This window comes from Dromaius novaehollandiae, chromosome 1 (assembly GCF_036370855.1).
Source record: "Dromaius novaehollandiae isolate bDroNov1 chromosome 1, bDroNov1.hap1, whole genome shotgun sequence".
Classification (NCBI taxonomy): domain Eukaryota; kingdom Metazoa; phylum Chordata; class Aves; order Casuariiformes; family Dromaiidae; genus Dromaius; species Dromaius novaehollandiae.
The window spans coordinates 188,646,633-188,669,865 of NC_088098.1; the positions used below are offsets into that span (position 1 = coordinate 188,646,633).

Here is a 23,233-nt window from a genome sequence, read left to right on the forward strand (position 1 = left end):
AGTTAGTGAATTTAAGTTCTAACGATTTGTATCCGTTTTAAAGGTTCCCATTTGTAATGGAGCTGATGTCACAGAGTATCGACTGGAGTGGGGCGGTGTGGAAGGATGCATGCAGATCTCTTACTGTGGGCCTGGGCTCAACTGTGAAGTGAAGGGACTTTTGCCTGCCACTATATACTATTGCAGGGTTCAGGTAAAGAGGTAAAATTCTTGTCAATGAAATCTGGAAACAGGAATCACCCCTGCCATAAAAACATGGTCTACTTTGCATTTGCAGGCAGTGAATATTGCAGGTGCAGGCCCTTTCAGTGAAGTAGTGGCATGTATGACTCCAGCCTCTGTACCTGCAGTTGTGACTAGTCTTCGGGGACTAAGTGAAGATGAAGTTGAAAGTCCACATTATTCTCCTTCCACATGCCTTGCTATAAGCTGGGAAAAACCTTGTGACCATGGATCTGAAATCCTTGGCTACAGCATAGACTTTGGAGATAAGCAGCCAATAACTGTTGGGAAGGTTCTGAGCTATTTTATAGATGGTTTGCAACCAGATACAACATACAGGTATGCTGTGCAAAGGCACTTGACAGCCTACTCTTCCTTCCACAAGAGAAGTTTCTTTTTTTGTTTGTTTCCATATAGCTTTTATTCTCTACATTACTCTCAGAGAAGTATTGATAAGTAACCATGGACCGCAGGGAAGCTTTGTAATCATGCTCTTCATAAATAGATGAGTTGTGTTTCTTTATTTTGCTTACAAGAACAATTTATTTTAGTTTGTTTATTGTGGTAGATCTGTTGTATCTCTCATTCATGCATCAGTTTGCTAACTGAATTCAGATTACAGATTCAGATTCATAAAGTTACTTTGTCCTCATTGGTCTGTAGACAGATGACCTCTAATCTGTTTGACAAGATAAAAATCCATCCAAGGAAGGATCATATCAGCAGTCTTAATTGACTGTATTGTCTGATCTAATGATAGCTCATCGCACATTGCAATGCCATTTCTGCAGAAATACCATCTATTGGGGTGACATTCAGCAGAGGGAACGTAAGTGTGAAAATCTATCAATCAGTTTGAAGTCTCTTGAGAATTTTTCTTACCAAAATCATCCCTTATATTTGATTACTGAAAAATATAAACGTAAAAATCCATAATTCTGCCTTTAGACACTCCACCTTCCTGTTACAAGCACAGGTCCTCTGTGTTAGAGGAAAATGTCAGTCCCACTGAAATCAGAATTTAAGGTCATACTGATTTCAGTATAGCTAGGATATCAGCTGGGTATGTAATTTTCTGAATCCTTAATTTTAAAGATTTATTTTGCATCCTTTTTTAATGCTGTATGTAAGACTAAAATGTTTCTGTGCATTTCATACTTATTAAACAACAATGCTGGCAATTTAAAGAGCTGTTGCTGTCTGTGTCAGCAAGTTGAAAAATGAGATGCTTCTACTGCTAAGATACTTAAGCATTTAACTCATGGAAGTGAAATAGAATGGATTTTATAAGCTATAGCTTCTTTGTGAAAACAATCATATATATCAACCTCTGTTCTCTACTACAGTAAATTAACATAATGTTAAATATTGCTGTAGTGGAAAAAAAATATTTATTCGTAAGCTTGAATATGTTCCTGTATTTTGAAACCATGGTTGTTGGTTGTTTTAGAGATTGAATTATTGTGATTACTTTCTTCCTGTTACCTAGATACTATTTTAAACAACCAAACCTTAATCTACAAAAAATTAGTTTAGACACACTTTGCTAATCTGTAAAGTTGCCTTTGAGGTCTGTGAAGTATGCAAAGTAGCCTCAGATTTGTTTTTCTGCTTTTCCATTTTAGAAATAAATTTCTTGGCTACTTGTGTTGATTCTTAATTGTAAACCTATTACTAATGTTGAGTTTTCCATTGACTACCCAAAACAAACAAAAAAAAGAATCCTGTCACAGTGACCGAGTTCTGCAAACACCTCAGCCACTTGTCCTTTGACGTCTTTTAGTTTCTGCTTTCCTTTTCCAAGCAGACCCAAGATGACCTGTGTTTGCAGGCACCCAGAGATCTGGTACCAGTGATATCAGCATTTTGTAAGAGTAGTGGCTGGACACTACCCCTTTATTTTCAGATGAATCAACTCTGTTCTAAAAAGCCCTTAAAATTTTACTGTAGTCTTCCTTAAACTCACCTGATAAAATAACCTAAGCCATGGATTTACCTCTTCCCTTCTCCCTCTTCCCTTCTCCCTCTTCCCTTCTCCCTCTTCCCTTCTCCCTCTTCCCTTCTCCCTCTTCCCTTCTCCCTCTTCCCTTCTCCCTCTTCCCTTCTCCCTCTTCCCTTCTCCCTCTTCCCTTCTCCCTCTTCCCTTCTCCCTCTTCCCTTCTCCCTCTTCCCTTCTCCCTCTTCCCTTCTCCCTCTTCCCTTCTCCCTCTTCCCTTCTCCCTCTTCCCTTCTCCCTCTTCCCTTCTCCCTCTTCCCTTCTCCCTCTTCCCTTCTCCCTCTTCCCTTCTCCCTCTTCCCTTCTCCCTCTTCCCTTCTCCCTCTTCCCTTCTCCCTCTTCCCTTCTCCCTCTTCCCTTCTCCCTCTTCCCTTCTCCCTCTTCCCTTCTCCCTCTTCCCTTCTCCCTCTTCCCTTCTCCCTCTTCCCTTCTCCCTCTTCCCTTCTCCCTCTTCCCTTCTCCCTCTTCCCTTCTCCCTCTTCCCTTCTCCCTCTTCCCTTCTCCCTCTTCCCTTCTCCCTCTTCCCTTCTCCCTCTTCCCTTCTCCCTCTTCCCTTCTCCCTCTTCCCTTCTCCCTCTTCCCTTCTCCCTCTTCCCTTCTCCCTCTTCCCTTCTCCCTCTTCCCTTCTCCCTCTTCCCTTCTCCCTCTTCCCTTCTCCCTCTTCCCTTCTCCCTCTTCCCTTCTCCCTCTTCCCTTTACCCATCCCTCATCTCTCCAGTGTGAGAAATAAAACCCCATGGTTCCTAGCAATCAAAAAATTTGGTACAAGGCTTTACAGGGTCAGGAGAGTGGACTACTCTTGAAGTAGCTGGTAGAGCTTTTGCATCTTTATCCTGATGTGAGTGATGCAAATACACTAATATATTTTATTTTGAACCAATTCAGCTGCTTAAAATGTGGCAAGGACAGTGATACTCCTGCATATTCATGACACTCTCTCAGAGCATACTATTAAGAAATGCGTTCATCACTGAAAGTACCATGTATTCAGTTACTGTTGTTCTCTCCTGAATGTGAATGGTGGAAGTAGCCAGTTAGTTTTTAAACTTTCAAGTTAATTGATTTTCTTTCTTTTTAAATATTAGATTTTCTTTCTTTTTAAATATTAGAATACGGATTCAAGCCCTAAACAGTCTTGGAGCGGGTCCTTTCAGCCCCACGATAAAACTGAAAACAAAGCCTCTGCCTCCGGATCCACCTCGCCTGGAGTGTGCTGCCTACAGTTCTCAGACTCTCAAGCTGAAGTGGGGAGAGGGAACTGCAAAAGCATTAACTGATTCCATTCACTACCACCTTCAAATGGAGGATAAGAATGGAAGGTTGGCTTCTGGCATCGCTTAAATCTGCCCTGTATCGCTGTGGTCTGAGGCTTGAAAGATAGTACCAAAGGGCAAAATTCCATATGCTTTAAGCTACAGCAAATGCAGGAGATCTTCTCTTCTAGCAAGGCAGAATGGCTCTAGTGTTCTGTGTTGGAAAAATACAAGATTAAAAACATCATAGTTTTTTTTTTTATTTACAGTTCAATATGAAGCATTTAGTTAGGTGTTTTGTACCGGCACACTCTTCTTTCTCTTCTTTTGTTAGGTATTTTGCCAATGTTAAGTCTAATCAGTCCCTGTGAATTTTATGTACTTCATGAGGGAAGGGGTGAATTCTTCGCTGCCTGCTGTCTTTACATGGAATTATTTCTAATGGGAGACAGTCTATAATAAAGCACAAATAATTGTTCCAGAATGATCCCCTCTCTCCCATTAAATCAGAACATGAGCTGAGATAGTAGAACAAGTATTTCTGCGTAAACAGCAAAACAGACAGTATCTACTACGGTGCTTACCATGTCTGAACCCTGAATAGCTTTAGCTTCACAGTGGTGCTAAGTAGAGCTGCTAAGTGAAATTGTTCTGATGCAAGGAGAAAAAGAAGTGAGAGTCTTAACTGGCAAGATATATGTTGCCATTACCAAAGACTAGGTCATTTTCAGGTACCATCTGTTAAAAAATGAGTGAAAGTAGGTGACAGAACCCCCGTACAAAGAGTTAAACTTGTGCTGTGCCCTCGGGCTACCAAAGTTGAAAATCAGATGAGAGCAGCGAAGATCAGTCTACATCAGAATTGTAACATGAAAGAGCGGCTGCCCTACAAGAGCTCAGAGACAGCATTTGGTGTCACCTACAGCTGTGACTCAGGCCTGCTGCGCAGACCTGAGCTTCAGCCAAGACACCCATGTCTGACAAAAACCCACAAGAGCAGCTGGATCCAGGAGTAACTTAGGTGTAGTAAGGGAGAGTTGCAAAGGTGCAAGTAGCTAAAATCTAGTCCTGCCTAATTTTGAAAAGTTAAAGATGCTGGGGTAGCAGATAGCAAGAAAAAGTAGTATATGGTACCACTCACTGAGAGAGAACTGCTATCGTTCCCCCTTGTCTCACGTGCAGAAGGGTTTCAGAAAATGCTTAGGATCATCTCTGCCACGAGACAGTCTGTAGTACTCTTTGTTTCTTTAAAAGAGATTTTATTCCAAAGTCCTGAGAAATAAAAACCTAGCACTGGAAAACGAGCTCACTGTTTTATAGTAATGTCAGATGTTGTTTAACTGTGAGATAAATACGTCTGGGTTTCTCATTAGATTTTGGGAAATGATGGGAATTTCAAACGAGATAGTATTCTGGCTACTTCAGAAGCCCTTTTCTGTGTTTAATACAAGCTACTCTTTCCATTTTCAGGTTTGTATCCTTATACAGAGGACCATGTCATACATACAAAGTACAAAGGCTCAGTGAGTCAACATCATACAAATTTTGTATTCAGGCATGTAATGAAGCCGGTGAAGGTCCCTTTTCTCAAGAATACATTTTCACTACTCCCAAATCTGTTCCAGCTGCCTTGAAAGGTGAAGATTTCTCTTTTTTGGGGGGTGGGGGAAGGCTGGTGGTGGTGGTGGTGGTATTGTACTCCTGTGAGGCATTTAGGGTCCTAAGCCCTTTCCAGAGTGCAGGGATAAGGATGGTAGGGAAACACTCCTTTAATGCAACAGCCTAAAGCCTAAAATGTTTGCCCCAAAAATGAGATGCTTGGGTTTTATGCCTTCTTTAGCATAAGAAGGTTTTTACTTAGAATCTTTGCTTTCCAGAAGAGCGTCACCAGGCTGTTAATTTGAGATGAGACTTTACTAGCATGTTTAGAATAATTTTAAGCAGAGCAGCTTTTTTTTTTTTTTTTTGCATATTAGCCATTTGCAACCATCACATTTTTCTTGCCTTCTGTTGGAGGAAACCGAAGCTATATGAAAGCAAGAGAGTCCTATGTATCGTTAAATGTTGTCCCAGAAAAGGTTGATAGGAAGAACACATTTGAATCTGAATCCTTTGTTTCTGTGTTTGAGACAAAAATAGCACATAGAATACAGGTTTTTACAAGTCATTAGAAAATAGTGTTAAGTAATAGAGAAAACAGAGCTAGCTGTTGCTTTTGTGTTTTGTTTTGTTTTGTTTTGTTTTCCTTCAGCACCAAGGATAGAGAGAATAAATGATCACACTTGTGAAATCACATGGGAGGTTTTGCAGCCCATGAAAGGTGATCCAGTCATCTACTGCCTTCAGGTCATGGTGGGAAAAGACTCAGAATTCAAACAGGTATGAGGTATTTAAGTTACTGTAGGTTTCTTCTAAGTACTTTTGATAGTTAATTCAAATTAAAGATGATTGTGTTCCAGTGTGTTCTTAATTACCCATGCTGACTTTTTGTTACTAAATACTCTAAGGTAGTATCTTCTAAAACAATTTTCCCATAGAGGGAAGAGATTTAAGTAATACAAATACTGCAGTAAGTTGAGGTCATTGTGAGTTATACTGATGTTTGCTAAATACTGTGTTTACTTCTTAACACCTTAAGTGGTGAGCCAGTTGTCCACTCATGGGAAGATCTGAAAAAAGGAAGCATCCACTGAGTGATACAGAATCAATGTGTATGAGAGAAAGAACAGAGTGCTCTGTCTGCACTAACAGCTGTTTGAAGGCAGTCAACAGTATTTTAAAAGGTTTGGTGGCATCTACAGCATATGAAAAGCATTTTTATGCAGAGAGCTGCTGATAGGAGAGACCCCTCCTTAGCAGTGTAGAAATTTAGGTGCAGAAAGTCTTTTTAATAAAGCTCAGTCATTAGTTTCCTGGTGGAGGACCATCTTAGTAGCAGGGTATGCTATAACAACTGAGGTAGCACAACTGAAAGAGTTTTTTAATTTCAAGTTTGGTTATCTAAAGGTGCAGTTTGAAATACCAAATTACAAATTAGTCGGCATTTAAAAGAGGATGTGCAGTGCTAATTTAGCTTCCCTATGAACTGCTTGATAATTGACATGAAATTAGGCTTGTAAACTCTGTTTCACACTATTAAGCAAGCAGGTTTCCTTCCAGAAAGGAAGCACAATTAATTCTGAGATATTATAATTTTATTATAGGCCAATATTAAGTAAGTGTTGTCTTTGCTTTGGTAGATTATAGGCCTTAATATTTTCATAAATCATAATTTCTAGTGTAGCACTATGTACATTATGTCCATCTGTTAAATTTTTCAGTACAAGATGAATGGTAATCCAGGGTTTGTTATCTTGCAATGTAAATACTCTTTATTGTAACTTTAAGGTTGTAAATGCAGCATTAAGTACCTAGGTAGGGTGTGGTCAGTGTACTTGCTTCTACACAGGGACACGAACCAAACTTTGCTTAGCAATGTGCATTGCCAAATGAGCTGGGCAAGAAAATAAAGGCTACGCTTTAAGCCTGGATATAACAAATTTCAATGAAGTGCATGATTTCTTCTGCCTCTCCGAAATACTTTAGCCCAGTAAATTAAATGAAAATGAGAAGACTAGTTTGCAAAAATTAAAATGGGAATAATCAAGAAGTAGAGACCGTGGGAACAGCCTTAAAGATACTTAGACATGATGGTGAGAACTTTCTTTGTGGACAAAAAGTAAACTGTGTCCTTAAGGTAGAGCATGGTCGTTCACCCCAAGCTTTTCACTACCGTTTCCCTGCCAAAACTGAACTCTGTTCTCCTTCCTGATCTGCCAACTGAGTTGCTCACGTCATTGCTTCATACGTGCTTCAGACAAAATAGGTTACTAATCTGTTTGAGCTATCTTTGTCAACCAGGCTCTTTTTGACTGAAATGCTTTAGGAAGCAATCATAGAAATACCCCAGTAAGCACATTGAGGGGAGAGTTAACTTCTGGCAAGCATTGGGGACAAGCAGCTAAGGATAGTAACTGATGCCAGCTGGCACAGCTGTAGCTAGAGTAGGATGTATAATACAAATCAGCAGAGTTTGAAGGAAGCCGCACTTCCAGGGAACTGCCCTGTCTCAGTGTGGGAACAGTCTCTTAAGATGAAGAAAATCTTTTTCCAAGAGTCTCCAGGTTGTAGATTTGTAGTGACGCTCAGCTGCCCAACTGTCAGAAGGACTTTTCGAGCTCCTTAGCAGCCAGGCGCAGCAATAGCTCTTCACAGAACAAAATCAGAACAGATTTCCTGCTTCTTTGATTAAACAGTTGGTAGTTTGCACTTGCGAAATACTGTCCGACATTATGGGAAGACATTTCTGGATGACCTGATGGTTGTGTGTCTTACTACCAATTAAATAAAAGAAATCCAGATAACGGAACGGAGAATGATTAAGGTGTTTGAAGAGAGAAGTCAAACTGTACCTTGCTGCCCATGTGACAACTTGGTTCCTGCAGATAAATCTACAATAGAAAATTGTTCCCATCTGGGGTTTCATTAGCTTTAAAAGGACCACAAATAACATGAGTGCAAATAAATTCATTTGCGAAACCAGCATTTGGTTTTCACTGAATTAGGCACTCAGTGCTGAAGAGTTGTGAACTGAACTTGAGAGATGAGTCCACATGTTTACCAGCGAATTGAGAGACCCATGAAGAACAGCCTAATAAAAGTACTCTTACCTGTCTCTTGGGAGCTGCTGAAGTTAAGAATCGCAAAGACTCCTTCGAGTATTTCCTGATGCAATGTTTGTTGGGGGAAATGGCAAAACTTTATTAAATGCACACTATCTTAACTACAGCAAATGTTGAATTGATTAACATTAACGAATGAGGTAGTTTGATACTGAGTTAATTACCTAAAATCCTGAGATGTACTGTTTACATTTTAAGTGGTCACTAAAAACACCTTAATGCTGGGGCTTTTGAAGAATTTATTTGCTGTGTACTCATCATGCCATAAAAGATCGAGTAGTGCTAACTACGTCACAAAAAAAGCAGACTTTTTATCTGGCATTTAAAGTGTGTGCACATTAAAACTGTTTGTCCATTTTTCTGATTGATCATACTTTTTCACAGTTCCCTTCACCGTAAACAAAGACATAGTGACTGATAGCTAGACAGATGGATGCATGCATTTGTATGTATGGCATTTTTACTTAATACATCCTTTTTTATTTCACTGACAGATTTATAAAGGTCCTGACTGGTCCTTCCGATACACAGGCCTCCAGCTGAACTGTGAATACCGTTTCCGTGCATGTGCCATCCGACAGTGCCAAGAGACAGTAGGTCATCAGGACCTGGTAGGCCCCTACAGTGCACCAGTACTATTCATCTCTCAGAGGACTGAACCACCGGCAAGCACCAACAAGGACACTGTGCAAACCACAAGGACACAATGGTCGCAGAGCGACCAAGTGTGTGCTGCTGTCATCCTTGCACTTTTTGCTATCTTTTCCATTCTGATTGCTGTCATCATTCAGTACTTTGTAATAAAGTGAAGAAAACAGATTTATTTTAGAATGCTGCCCATTACATTTTACTTTCTCATAATCGAAAAATGATTCTGTTCTCTTGCTTTTACGAAAACAGGCATTTAGCACCGGCATTGGGACTGTCGCAAACCTTTTCAGCCACTTTAAAATGCTTACTGGTAGGTATAGGCTGACACACGTTATTAGAATGCAAGCCACAGAAATACAATCTTTTCTTTAATATGCCTTCTTGCAGTACAAACTTTATATGGGGCAAGCAGTGTTTAATTAAAAGGGTTTGACCAGTAAACACAAGCATAAAAACGGCTTCCTGGCCCACACCTTCAAGGGTTACTTCCATAACAGGGAAGAATGTGTAGAATGCGTATAAAACTTACACTAACAAACTTGTGCTGTATACTATATTAATCTGATGCTGTGAAAGCAATTTAGCGCTGTATTTCTACCTCCTCATTTGTCTTAATTATTTGGGAAGCAGGATTATGTGGAAAAACAGAAGGGGCTTTTCTCAGGCAGCAAATTATAAACTGGATGGAAGAGTATGCACGAAAGAAGCTTCTTATCTGATAAATGTGGAGTTCTTCACTGCAAGTAGATGTTTTTGAAAGACTACAAGGAGATGGCACAAGTGGTTTATCTTGCCCCCAGGATTTGATGTTTACTCGTAAAAATGCCTCTTTAACTTACTATGAATACAGAAGGGAGAGTGTGAGAGAACTTTTTAGATGTATTATTTAAATTAAAAAACTCATTTCTGAAGTTGACCTTTGATTGGATGCAGTCTATACGGATGTCTCTGCCCTCTGAGTTTGGCTAGTTACAGATTTTCCTGAGATAAAATTCATTACTGAATTTTTGCTGTTACCCCCAACATTCACTTGCCATATCCGCCAGAATCAAGCACTGCCTTTTTTTCCTCTTTTTTTTTTCTTCCTCCTTTGGGGCACCAAATCGGAAGACGAAGTGTAGTAATTTGCACCAGAAAACTTTAAGCTGCTTTTTCTCGAGATCCTAATGTTTAATGTAATGTCTCTTTGGATACTGTACCAAATTGTTGATTGCATGTAGTTAATGTTGCATTAGAGCACTTTGCGATTGCATAACTCATCAATGTTTTGTGAGCTTGCGTTTGTGAGTTCTTGGATGACCAGACTGAATTTTATCGAGCATCCCATTGAACATCTTGCTAGATGTCAATGACTGCCAGTGACACAAAGCTTGTAGTGGAACTATCTTTAAAAAATTTCTTGTCTCATCACACTTACGTTATTTGTTATACACTTTGTAATTAGCTATTTTAATTTATTTGAGTTATGAGATAGTGGATCATTAATGACTTCTAGTTGTGTTGAGTTTAGCATTTTTAATGGTATTAAACACTTCTGTCAGTCTTAATAATAATAAAAAAGGAACCTCTGTCTTGTGCTTTGAAGATCTCTGAGGAATTTCTTATATTAGAGCGGGCATGTATTGTAACTGTTTATACGTCCAATGGTCTGTGCTGTAGAATACCGTTGCTGAGTTTTGTTTTACAAAAGAAACGGAGAAGAGCTTGGCCTCCGTGTGGCGAGAACGGTCTGTCTCTAAGATGTACTGTATGTTTACATTTTATTTGGAAGCTGTCCTTTCTCTGTAGAGGCCGATGTACCTTCTTCCCCCAGCGCCCCGCGGTGACAGGCGTTTTCTAGGACCTTCTTCAAAGTGCCATGTTTGGCAGTACAAATGAGGTTGCGTGTCATAGCCCAGAGATTTCTTATGGTTGAATGTCTAAAACGGCAAGATTCGTTACTGTGGCTAATCTGCAGTGACTTATGTTTTTCATAGTAAAATTCAAATGAACTCCTATTTTTGATAGTCATTTAATAGTGTATTTGCCATTTGAGCCTCAGTGCGCATTACTGCATTGAAGACAGTTTTTAATGTAATCTTAATTTTACCTCATATACTGTACATTCCAAAAAAAGGAAAAAAAAGACACTCTAAACTTTTTAAAACGTTATAGATACACTACCAAACATATCACTTTGCAACTGTAAAATGTTGGACTTCACGAACATGTATAGAGTCGTAGAGAAAAGAGAATACATACGACTATGTAGCAAAGTATCTTTAAACTCTGTGGAGAATAAAAGTATCATTCTTTTTTGCTGGTGGTTGGTGAGTGGTGTCGGGGCGCGGGGCGGCGCAGGAGGAGGAGGAGGAGGAGGAGGAGGAGGGGGACGGGGCGGGGAGGGGAGGGGCGGGGAGGGCAGCGCCGCCGGGCAGCGCGGGGCCGGGGCGCCCGCGGCGCGGCGCGGCGCCGCCGCCCGCCATGTGGCGCCGCCGGGGCCGGGCGGGCAGCGCGGCGGGGCCAGGCGGCCATGCGGGGCGGCGGGAACGGCAGCGGCGGCGAGCCGTGGCCCTGGCCGCCGTGCGACGAGCGGCTGTGCTCGGCGCTGCCGCTGCGGGCGCTCATCCCCGTCACCGCCGTGTGCCTGGGGCTCTTCGCCGTCGGCGTGGCCGGCAACGTCCTCACGGTGCTGGTGATCCGCGGCTACCGCGACATGCGGACCACCACCAACCTCTACCTGGGCAGCATGGCCGTGTCGGACCTGCTCATCCTGCTGGGGCTGCCCCTGGACCTGTACCGCCTGTGGCGCTCGCGGCCCTGGATCTTCGGGCAGCTGCTGTGCCGCCTCTCGCACTACCTGAGCGAGGGCTGCACCTACTGCACCATCCTGCACATCACCGCCCTCACCGTGGAGCGCTACCTCGCCATCTGCTTCCCCCTCAAGGCCAAGGTGGTGGTCACCAAGCGCCGTGTCAAGGCCATCATCGGCGCCCTCTGGGCCTTCGCCTTCCTCTCCGCCGCGCCCTTCTTCTTCCTCGTCGGCGTGGAGCAGGCCGACAACCAGACCGACTTCAGCCGCGAGTGCAAGCCCACGCCGCAGGCCGTGGAGTCGGGGCTGCTGGGCACCATGTTCTGGGTCACCACCGCCTACTTCGTCCTGCCTGTCGCCTGCCTCCATGTCCTGTACGGCTGCATCGGCCGGCAGCTGTGGCGGAGCGGGGTGCCGCTGCGGGGCCCCGACGCTGCCCTCCGGGAGAAGGGCCACCGGCAGACCCTCAGGATCCTGGGTGAGTGCCCCCGCCACCTGCCCCGCTGGGACCTGGCGCTGGCACTCAGCCCGGCCGGTGGTGGGGCCTGCCAATGACCCCCCGGGAGGCTCCCCTCCACCCCGGGAGGGCTTTCCGCTGGGCGACGCTTCCCTGCCACGTTTGGGACCAGGTGGCACCTCGGGAACGGGGAGCCGCAGGAGCCCCGCGGCCCCGCCGCGCGTGCAGGGCAGCCCTACGCGTCGAGCGGCTTTACGGTCTTTGCATAAGCGAGTTTTTTTCATTTAATTTTAGCAGGCAGGACTGAAGGCAAGGCTCTTAGTCCTTCATAAAAGCGTGGTTAGAGCAGCAGTCTCCTTCCAGCGGGCAGGCTCTTCCTAGAAAGTGAAAAATAACCGTGATGTGTCTTAGCTGTCTCTTGCAGACCTCCTGGCAGTGAGGCACTGCTTGCCCCGGCAGCGGCGACTGCAGGCTGCGAAGCTTCACCTTTAAGAGCCGTTTGCTAACAAATCGCTTGCACCAAAATGCTTCTTGCTCATGTAGAACACTGCTACTTTTTAGTTCCTTTTCTTATTTATAAGCTCATTAAACTCGTGTTAAGCTCTTGAACGTTAGCAAATTCAAGTGACTTTAGAGTTTGCATATAGTGACTAATCTGAAAAAAAAAAAAAACTCCATTAATAAGCCTGAAATAAAATGCCCTGGTATTTTTTTTTTACCTTTAGTGAAGGTTTTGGTTGTTTGCTACGCGGGAGAGCTCTTTTACCAGGGATGTGATCAGCTGCAGAGGAACAGAGTAGGAGTAGCACATAGGAAAGAAATTAGAAAACCCGGGGAGTCCGTGTTGCTAGCTTCCTCCACGAAGGTGCTTAAACTGGAGTGAGTACAAGGTTTTGCCAACAGAAACACACATCCAAGATTTCTTCAGATTACATTGGCCCGGACTGATACTTGCTTATCTCAAAGGAGCCAGCGGCACTGTGTGTGTGTGTGTGTGTTAGATTTCAGGCATTAACTTGCTTTTGCTATATGACTTTTTTCTAAGCTCCAAAAAACATGAAGGATCCTCACTAAATGATTATTTGCCTCTTTACATGCATGTATGGATTAATAATTAAAAGTATGGATACAACAATTTATTTCATAGGAACCATTGCTGAGAAATATATTACCCCATAGTCATCCCTAATTTAATTGTTCTTCATCTGCTTCTGTTATTGGTGCCATTGCAGGAATATTTGTGCTTAGTATACCTTTTAAAGGTATTGTGCTAAAATGCAACACAAGGCTATAAGCAAAGCTGTACTGACTCAGGCTAAAAAGACCTACTTGGTCATGTATATGTCGCCAGCAGCAGTTGTCTGGGGATGCGTGCAAGAGACTCCATTTCAGTGGGAAAAAAATCACTAGACTCACTAAGCAGGAGGTCTTCACACCAGTGACCACCACACTGCAATGGTGCAAATTCAATGAGAGCTTGGAGGATCGAGGGTTCCACTTGTAGAGTAACAGCTCTTACAGGACAGTCTTAGTGCCACACACGTGATAAAGAGCGACTCTGTGAGGAACAGACCTGCTCTGTGCTTCCACAAAAACACCTCTTCTTACTTGGATTTTGGTTTCACATACATGAAATTACAGATGTTGCAGAGAGGGATTTTTGTTGCGACTGGCCTTATAATGTAGATGTTACACTGATGTTAGAGTTGTTTACATTTTTCCCAGCTAACTTAGCTCTTGGAGTTTATCTCCAAGATTTTCCCTATCAACTAATAATTGGACCTGATGCTATTCCCATTTTCATGGCTTTCTACCAGTTTAATGCCACTATTTCTATACACGGTTTGTACCAGTTAGAAGGACCTGCAGAATCAGCCGCGCGAAATTTAGATTACTGGATGGTTGGAAAGTTAACTCACCTCTTAACCATTGCCCTTGCTGTTTTGTCTTGCAGTGGTGGTGGTTCTGGCCTTTGTGATTTGCTGGTTGCCTTTCCACATTGGCAGGATCATATTTATAAGCACTCAGGATACCAGGATGATGCTCTTCTCCCAGTACTTTAACATTTTCGCTCTGCAGCTTTTCTACCTGAGTGCGTCCATCAACCCCATCCTCTACAACCTCATTTCGAAGAAGTACAGGGCAGCAGCCTACAAGCTGCTGCTGCCGCAGCGATCTGCAGAAAGGGCTTTCACTGTTACCAAAGATGCTGGCGGCTACACAGAGACGAGCGCAAGCGCAAGCACGAGGAACGAGTACACGACCACCTTCTGAGACTGCGTCCCGGGCGCCAGCGAGGTATTCCCTGCAGCCGCAGGGCTCTTCATGTTCGCAGCAGGGGCAGAAAAGGGTGGACGTTTGTCAGCGCTTGTGGAGTCTTATAACTCTTTGTATTTTGAACTACTTGTATTTTTGTTAATGCAGTGAGTAGGGACTGTAAAGTAGTGAGAGTGCCGTGTAACTCATGAAAGGTAACACAGTAGGAAAGGCCGGAGTAAATTACCCGTCAAACTGTGGTTTCAGCTTATTACATGTTGTTCATTGCATATGCGTTCTCTGCAATTTCCAGTATTTTCTAACAATCATAATGTCAAGGACTGCAAAGGAGGATGGAGTTCGAGGGAGAGGTCCTGCTTAAGCTCAGTAATGAAAAAACTCCCAGAGAGGCTTTGCCATTTGAAAATAGTTTTCTTATAAACAATGTTTTACAAAACACAAGGTCCGGCAGGGAGCTGGATGCAAAAGAAATAGCCCATCCCCTTGAACATCCTTGGAGGAAGGGGGCATGTATTTTAGCACCTACTCTTGCAGTCGTGGCTGGGAGTTTACCAGACAGCTTCACTAACTCTTCCCTAGGGAAGCATCTCCTCTGCGCACCTCTCTGTAGGCTTAACCCTTCCAGTCTCACCCATGCAATCAAACAGGGTCTGTTAAATACTAGTAACCGACCCACTATAGCTGTAACACTTCAGGTATTCCTGGTCGCTCCATCGTGATAGAGCTGTAGTATTTGGTTGACATTAGTGATATATCTCCGCTGGTGTTACATAATGTATTGCACGTGCAATATGCAGAGTTAACCAAGTTAGCCACCCATCACCTAAGCTACCGGCCTGCTCCCAAGACTTATTGCTACGTAATGCTGCATTGCACGTCGTAAAATGACTTGCTAATTGTGCTCCAGAGCTTTTAAATACAAACTTAAATTATACAATTTAGGAAGGAGCACTTGTTAGGAAGAGCTGTAAGTTATAGTATCATTTCCTCCAGAGAGACACAGCATTTTACCTGTGCATCTTACCTATCATGTGATATAAATATGGAACAAAAATTGATGAAGTTAGACTGCATTTACATCAGTAACATTGGTGGTATACCTGCGCTTGCCTTCGGTTATCTTTTAACCTTTGTTAATAAACGTTACTGTGATTCAGACAAAGTAACCTTTGTGTGTAGTCTGTACAGAACTTAGTGCAATGGTGTTTGCTGATGTGCTAGGGCAGAATTCAAAATCCAGTTTAGAGATCTCAAGACGGTGGAGTTGAACCCAAGTCTTCTCCAGGTCTTAAAGATTTGACCAAACTCTTTCTTTAATAGTCCACAGCTTTGAGTCACTAAAGTAAAAATTAAAAGACAGAAAAAGCCGTAGCTTACTGCCCACATATTAAGTATTCTTCTTGCATCAGCTTCGTACTAGGGGAGAGCAGTTTTCTGTATGTTTTGGGTTTGGTCTGGTTTGCTTTTCCCAGTGATTTTTTTTTTTTCATTAAAATATTACGTTAAAATAAAAGAACAGCTGGTATTTTGTGTTTGTCTGGGCAAGTTATTTTTAACAGCAGGCTTTGTCACATTGATAAGTCACCGCGCAGCCTCTTCTGCATGCTAGTGGTCCACTGGTAGCAGCTTCTCCTTTATCTCTAGCTCCTTAAATTGCACTGGGGCGGGGAGGGGGGGGGGGGGGAGAGGCGGGTTAAACACTCCTCTGTCAGAGATTTCCACCTAAGCAGTCCTTGGTACCGCAGACATGAGGCAGGAGCAGGAGGAGGAAGGGAAATGCTCCTGTGAGATGCTGAAGTTAGAAGGGAGACGGGCTGGAGCAACTGCCCATTTTCGTGGGGCACGCTCCTTACGGCAGAGCGCGCTGGCAGCTCTTTGCTGTCAAAGCGCTTTTGGTGTTGGAGATGCCCCCGTGTCAAGGCCCCTTGGAGCTGGGACTCTGTCCCGCTGCTAAGGGACGGCTGCTCGCAAGCGCCTTGGAGGTTGCTGTGCTTCTGCGAGGAGCCTCGGGCTCGTCTGAGATGTTGGCACTGCTCCTGCTCAGCCTCAGCTGTCGTGGCGAAAGGCTTCTGCTTCCTGCAGTGGACTCCATGCGGCATGGAAATGGTCTGGTTTGCCGGGAAAGTCATTGGTATCCAAGTTATAAATATCCCTTTTGCCAGTGTAGTAGAATAACACATGCATCAAACCACATTTGTGAGCTTGTAATGCCCTTTAATTAATGTGCTGTCCCCATGAAAACAAATATTTAGGCAATAAATGGAGTTTGGTGATTTTTTTCAGAAATACCAGGCCTGGCACTGTTGTCTATGGCAGTCTCCATTTGATTGTATAAGGAGCGAAGCTGGAAATAAAGTTAAAAATATAAGACTGTGTTATTTGTCTCCGGGAACTGTGTGTCCAGTTGTGGCTATGTTATCTTTAAAAGAAGTATTTCAGAAGAACTTTTGGTAGAGACTAAGATGTGGGGAAAATGGCTTAGAAGGGCAGAACAACTTTCCTGTGTAGAAAGAGAGCGATAATGATGATAATTTAAAAAAGAGGTAGAAAATGGGAGGAATGTGGTAGAAGTGCACAAATAATGGTAAAAAGAAAGCATGTCAAGATACTCCATTTTTCATACATCTTTAAAGAACACTAAATTATGTTGTAATGGACAGGAAGGAAAATCAGTGATTTTACACAGCCCACGAATGAGCCTGGAGACTTGTCAAAGAGCACAGGTGTACTTAGGAAGGCATTAAAACCAAATTAACTACCTGAACTTTGGAAAGGGTATAAAACCATTCATTCTCAAACACGTATGCAAGGTTTTCATAGCGGACTGGAAGGAAGCTCTCCCATGAATGGTTGTCCCCAAACTCGGTTGCCCGCCAGCCTGGGGAGCGAGCAGAGGCTGCTTCCCAGGTCTCCTGGGCTGAAGCCCAGGCAGCAGGAGCCACCGCTCCGGCTCAGAGACCGGGACCCCGTACGGCAAGTAGCGCTCGCTCCAGGCCTGCCCGCGCCTGCTGAGGCTGGCTGGAAGTCCACCACTGACTTCATATTTCAGTCAAGCTCTTCGTTATTAAAGAAATAAAGACCTGAGAAAAGGCACCCAGAAAATCCATGGGACTCTTTCTTTGGGAGGGAGGCTACATCTACGAAATCTTACTAGTTTGATACAAACCCATAAAGAAACCAGGCAAGCAGCAGCCATTGCAGAGGCGACCATTGGGGACCAGCTCCAGAAGGTCACTCCCCAACACTCATCTTATTTTCAAGCTCTATCTAGTTTACATATTAATTAAGCAGCTGTGTATGGTCTGTATGACCCCACAATAAACTCAGGATACCATATGCCCTTGGTTTAACATAACTTGATTTGCACTTGCAGCATGATAACACTAAATCTTGCTTAACATTAAATTTTACTTAGCATTACTCCACAATAAAATACGTATTAGACTATCTTAGACAATAGATACTAGTTATCTATTCTAAACATAGAATTTCTATGCTAAAATAAACATTGCGGAAATGTAGTCATTTCTTTCTTACTATAGGAACTAATATTTTTCTCTTCTGTTTAATCAGATAGTCTAATTTGGTGCCCCATAAAGGAGTCAATGTGCACTTCTAGTAAGTTGACACTTGAAGATTATTGCCTCATTTCCCAATTAGCAAAATATTGAATGTTATTCATGTGGATGCTAAATCACTGTTTTCCTCTATATTCACCAGCAAAGACCTCTACCTTACAAATCCTTTTATTTATATAGACATATATATGTGTGTGTACATACAGTTTACTCAGTTTTAACTGAGGTTCTTGCTTTCTGGATTGGAAACAAATGGTTTTGGTGAAATTTGTGCATTTACTTTGTTTTATTACAAAAAGACAAACAAATCCTATTTTCCTTCCTTACGTCTCTTTGGAAGTTGTGTGAATCAGGCAAAGAAGACTTGTTGCAAGGGCATCTTTGGCAAGAAATTAAAGCTTTTAAGTGTCAGTTTTCATCAAAAGAAGCCACTTTTGTGTTAAACAAGTAGCTGCAGATGTATTTCCATTGTTTTAGGGAGCTAGTTAAAACTGATTCCTTGTATTTCCACAAACTTTCTTACCTACATGAATCTAGAGGACTCTGCAAAGTGAGAAGCACCAAGGTTTTCCCCCTCCTTTGAGCACGAGGCCAGACCCGGAGCCGGAGGCCCCGGCTGAGCAGCCCCTCAGCTGCCCTGGCCCCCGTGGGGCCACCCTGCATCCCAGTGCTGTACCACGCTCCCCTCCCTGCGCAAAGCTGTATGCTCGGGAGACACCATGTCACAAGTGAAGCAGGGTCATTTTTCCTTTCCAAAAACAAAAATCAGCCCTGCTCTTCCTTGGGCCCGGAGCCTGCAGGCCACCCAGCCAGGAGGCCTGCGGTGCTGATGTCTCCACCACCCAGGAGGAGTGAGGTGACACCCATATGCCAGCTCGGTCAAGTCCAGTTAACGTCAGCTAAGCAAACACCATCGGGAAATATTTCACATGACACAAGTAGGGTCAGATATGAGTCACATTTTAGTGTTGCATTACAGAAAGCTACCAGTGGGAAAAGCCACTAAAAAGTAGTCGTGATAGAGGTTGGCCTCTGCAGAAGCCGGCCACTCATCCGGCACTGCAAACCCCACTCAGGCACGTCATTTATGGTCACTGTAATTCACGGGCAAACAGTCCTGAGTAAGGCTGAGCCACAAGCTTCACAAGAACTTCCAGAGTTTCCAGGGCGGTAAACCCAAGAAATGACATTTTCAGTGACAGTCCCAAACAGCCTGAACTTTGGCTATGACCGGAAAATGTGGCTCCTCCATGAGACGCAGCAGCAGACCGAGTTAAATGGGGTGATGCTGGAGGGCAGAGGGACAGGCTGGGGTAGTGTGGGAGCTGTGATGGCAGCATGGGGTGAAGTATTTGCGGTATTCTCTGGGGTATCATGTCTCTGAGGTATTCGCCTAGGCTCTGAGGAAACGGGGGCCTGGGAGCATGAGTGCACCTGAGCGCTGCAGTTCATCTCCAACCTGTGAGGTTTCCAACTACGGCAGGGGCCAAAACCTCTCACTAATGTAGTGCCAGACACCTCGGGGCTGCGATTTTAATGAAGGGCATGTGAAAGCATATGGCATGGCACGCAAAAGGGCCCATTAAAGTGGCAGCTACAGCAAAGGTAGCAGCTGCTTGCAGGAGACACGTAAGCAGCTCCTGTCCAGAGCAGAGCAGGAGCAGCGAGTCGGAGCACCTTGCAGGCTGCGAACGTGATGCCACTCAGAGAGCGCCGCGGCAGCTGTGGAGAGGAGCTGAAATGCTTGTTTTTCCAAAGCTTGCTTTTTTCTGAAATAGGTCCTTTTCAAAAGCATGAGATGCCCCTGGAGGGGCACCTGTAATGCTGCAGCAGAGGTTTGGTGGGGATTTCCGGGAGCTCAGAAGAAAACTGGAGCAAAACACTGTGGCTCAGCACAGTACTCTGTGGGACTAGGTGCAATGGTGGGATTTGCATTCAGGAAGCTGCAGGGACAGGTAAGAAATTAAACCTCTCGAGCACTTTGTATCAGTAGATCTTAAAGCATTTTACCATGATGGCAAAACATAATATTCCCACTCTACCAAAGGCTGAAGACAAGCTATGTGTATGATTTGTTTCTGATTCGGTGACAGGGCAGGCACAGGCTTGCACTAGAGGGGCAAATGTCAAGTGAGTGAGGCTCTCTGGAGCCTGCCCAGAGGTCACCAATGTGACCCTCGTGTGCATAAAACCCCTGGGAGCCAAAGCAATGTTTCCTTCTGCGCAGCAGGCCCTCTTGCAGGACCCCTCCGGTGGCCCCCAATGTCAGGGCTGACACCTGCCCGGTGCTTCCATGAGCCACACAAGTTGCCAGGCAATCCTCTGAAACCAGTGGCTTTCAGAGCCATATGCCCCTCGGGAGGACCACAGTGGAGCTGACGGCCTCTCGCTTTGTCCTCAGCCCCAGGTCACCCCATCCGTGTGCCGTCCTCCTGAAGTGACATCCTCCCCCATTTCTATCTCCACCCTTGGATGCCGTTCAGCATTTTCCTCCCCACGCTGCAGGCTATGGCTAACCCTGCCTGCTTGCCATCTTTTTCCCCTTCCTCCTTCCAGCCAGGACTCACCAGGATTCATTTATTTTCTTTTCAGAAGTAGTTTGTGCTAAATCACTCTGCCAAGGGTCACGTTCAAGCTGACAGGCTGGTTTTGGGTTAGGTTCCTCATTCGCGGCCTGTCCCCATCTGCCACAAGTCCATGTGAACGGCAGCCACCTGGAAACCCAGCCAGGTGCCGGGGGCCACGTCTGTGCAAGGCAGCACGTCTGGTCCACATGTGTTAGGCTGTTACTTCACCACTGGGCAAACTCGCCTCCTGAGGCTGGTCTCAACATCACTTCTCCAAGGGGCAGCAAGGGCTGCACGTTAGCAGAGGTGGCTGCGGCGTCCCTGTGTGTGTCCGTGCTGCACAGAGGGGTCTGCCGGGCCGCAGACAGGACAGAGGAGCCCAAGCTCCGTGCACAGCTGCATGCTTCCCCAGCAGGTTTTAATGCCTTTGGGTTGGCAGAGAAGTAGGTGAATTTAGGACTATATCCAATCCTGAACCTCATCCTTAAAAGTACAATAGATAAGTTCTTTGAGACTGGATGTTGTTAAAAAAACTAAAGAGAGAAAAATCTGAACCCTTAAGAAGGGCTGTGTGTTTTTTCTTGAGACATGGCAAAGAGGGAACTCTTGTTTTACATGTCTTCCCACTCGAGGTGCTAAACCCAACCTCGAACTCCCAGCAGACACAGCAAATTTCAGCCCAGGCCTTGAAGGTGGGAAGGTCCTCCTTGAAAGAGCAGCCATTTCACCAGAGTGGGTGCAGTCCTGCCCAACGGCCTCATGCCCACAGAACTGTGATATCCCGGGCCCACAGGACCGCACCTGGCTCAGGCAACAAGGCAGGGCAGAAGATGAAATTCAAAGTGACCTCCCCTTTTACCATGTCATTTTAAGGCATACTCTGAGGCAATGCGCAAAGTCCCTTATATACGCAGTTGGTGTCATACCAAGGTTTCCACTTTTGCTGTCACCAGACAGTCTCAGCTGGGATGTGACAGTGCCATGTGGAGCATTAAGGGAGCACAGAGATATCCACATCCAGGGCTCTTGCTGGGAGCATATTGGTCTCCTTGTATTTGGCCTCTCAGGTTGAATTCTCAGTGTCACACATTTTGACTCCTTAACCCCATTTGCTCTTTTTCTTTATTTCTGAAAAGATCAAGGAAAATAAACAGATGTCGCTCACGGAGCTCCCTGGTGGAAAACCTGCTGTGGGTCAGCTCTGTGTCACGTCTTCCCACTCCACAGCCACCCCTGAAAAATAACCCGCGGGCCCAATGGCCTGCATGTCCCATGGGTGTGGATTGGGACGCAATCATGGTAGTATTCAACGCAGGCTGCGCCTTTGCATCCCCCAGCTGGCTTCTGTGTACGGGAGGTCTTACCTCGTGCGCTCATGCTGTGACGGGCAAGCTGGAGCCCCTTGAGGTGCCTGGGGCTGGTTCAGAGGCTCCTCAGTCTCCTTCCCTTCCCAGGCCCAACATAGCTGAGCTCTTCGGCCCCTCTGGCAGGTGGAGGGCTCATGACTCCTCACGCTGTCTCAGAGCAACTGAGCCCAGTAAAGGGAATGTTTTCTTAATCCGGGGTTTTAGTTTTGCTGACTCCAAGCCAGGCAGCATTCCCAGCCTTACAAGCCATTTAGCCTTGTAGGCATTACCTCTTTGCATGTCGTCATTTCCACAGACTTCAGCTGAGCCTGCTGGACTGACCTGGACAAGCAGCATCCATGCAAGGGAATGATCTCACCCCAAATCCCCCAGCAGCCTGTTCCACCAGAACAAGCCCCTGTGATTATCACAGCACGACTGACTGCTTCTGCCCGGTGAGGGCAGGAGGCCAGGCTGCTCTGCGGTCAGCCACCGAGGAGGATGGAGGGGGAAGAGAGGCAGTGGAAGCTGAAAATGAGTTTTTTTGCATTCCTAGATGGATTTTGCATTCCTGCATGGACCCCTGTTCAACAACCGTTTCACCATCACAGGCCTCCAGGATTAGTGCCCTCAGATCTCCTCATTGCCATTACTGTATCAAAGCATGTGAAACCATGCTATTGTACTGGCCTGAGATCCCACTGGGTTGCCTAGGGCATTTTTACCAAAATCTTCTTCACCCTTTATGTCCCACATAAGCTCCTAGGCAGCCCGCATACTGGGCTGTGAACCTTTACTAAACTACATTACTGAACTCCCCAACCCATCTTTTCAGTGGTCACAAGGCCTCCTTAACCACAAGAAAATCAACCTGGTTCTTGGTTTTGCCCCAAGCGTGTGAGGAAGATACAGAAGCCAGGCAGCAGGGAGCACAGGGCCCCTAGGCATTCGTCCCAGCTTCTTGTCATACCAAGAAGTGAGACTACAGAGGCTGAGATGGGGAGTGCTGCTCCCACACCAAGCGATAGCCAGTTTTACCCACCTCTGGGAAGTTACCATGTTTTCTGCTTGATAAAGGTACAGGAAAGGCAGACCGAATACAGCAAAACTTGCTCCTTTCCATGCTGCTGCACTCGTTGCTACAGGAGATCCCTCCTGCAGAGCATGGGAATGTGGAAGGAAGCAGGAGAAGATGGAGTTGCCTGAAAACACAGCCCTGGCCAAGACAAGCCTCGGAAAGGTCCAGGAAAACACTGAAGAGCAACAGGTCCCATGAAACAGAACCCCTCTGCTGTGCAGAAGAGACCCATCCAGCCCTGTTTCTTCCTCCTATGCTCTATCCCTTCTTTACATATTTACTCTTTACTATCTGAT

The 23,233-nt window shown here is 44.9% G+C and overlaps 2 protein-coding genes across 6 annotated transcripts in view; both read left to right on the top strand.

The window, feature by feature from the left end:
• Window positions 1-11,141, top strand: part of FNDC3A (fibronectin type III domain containing 3A) — a 123,521-nt gene extending 112,380 nt beyond the window's left edge. For all 5 annotated transcript variants that reach the window (XM_026108371.2, XM_026108370.2, XM_026108372.2 and 2 more), the window contains 6 exons: window positions 44-193; window positions 278-561; window positions 3,328-3,537; window positions 4,942-5,108; window positions 5,723-5,850; window positions 8,687-11,141. In XM_026108371.2, the coding sequence (XP_025964156.2) occupies window positions 44-193; window positions 278-561; window positions 3,328-3,537; window positions 4,942-5,108; window positions 5,723-5,850; window positions 8,687-9,001 (1,254 nt within the window). In that variant the 3' untranslated portion in view covers window positions 9,002-11,141. The remainder of the gene's footprint in view (window positions 1-43; window positions 194-277; window positions 562-3,327; window positions 3,538-4,941; window positions 5,109-5,722; window positions 5,851-8,686) is intronic.
• An 83-nt stretch (window positions 11,142-11,224) lies between these two features.
• Window positions 11,225-15,893, top strand: MLNR (motilin receptor). The gene is made up of 2 exons (XM_064504863.1): window positions 11,225-12,112; window positions 14,046-15,893. The coding sequence occupies exons 1-2, from the start codon at window positions 11,356-11,358 to the stop codon at window positions 14,363-14,365; spliced, it is 1,077 nt and encodes a 358-aa protein (XP_064360933.1). The 5' UTR covers window positions 11,225-11,355; the 3' UTR covers window positions 14,366-15,893.
• Window positions 15,894-23,233: the final 7,340 nt, after the last annotated feature.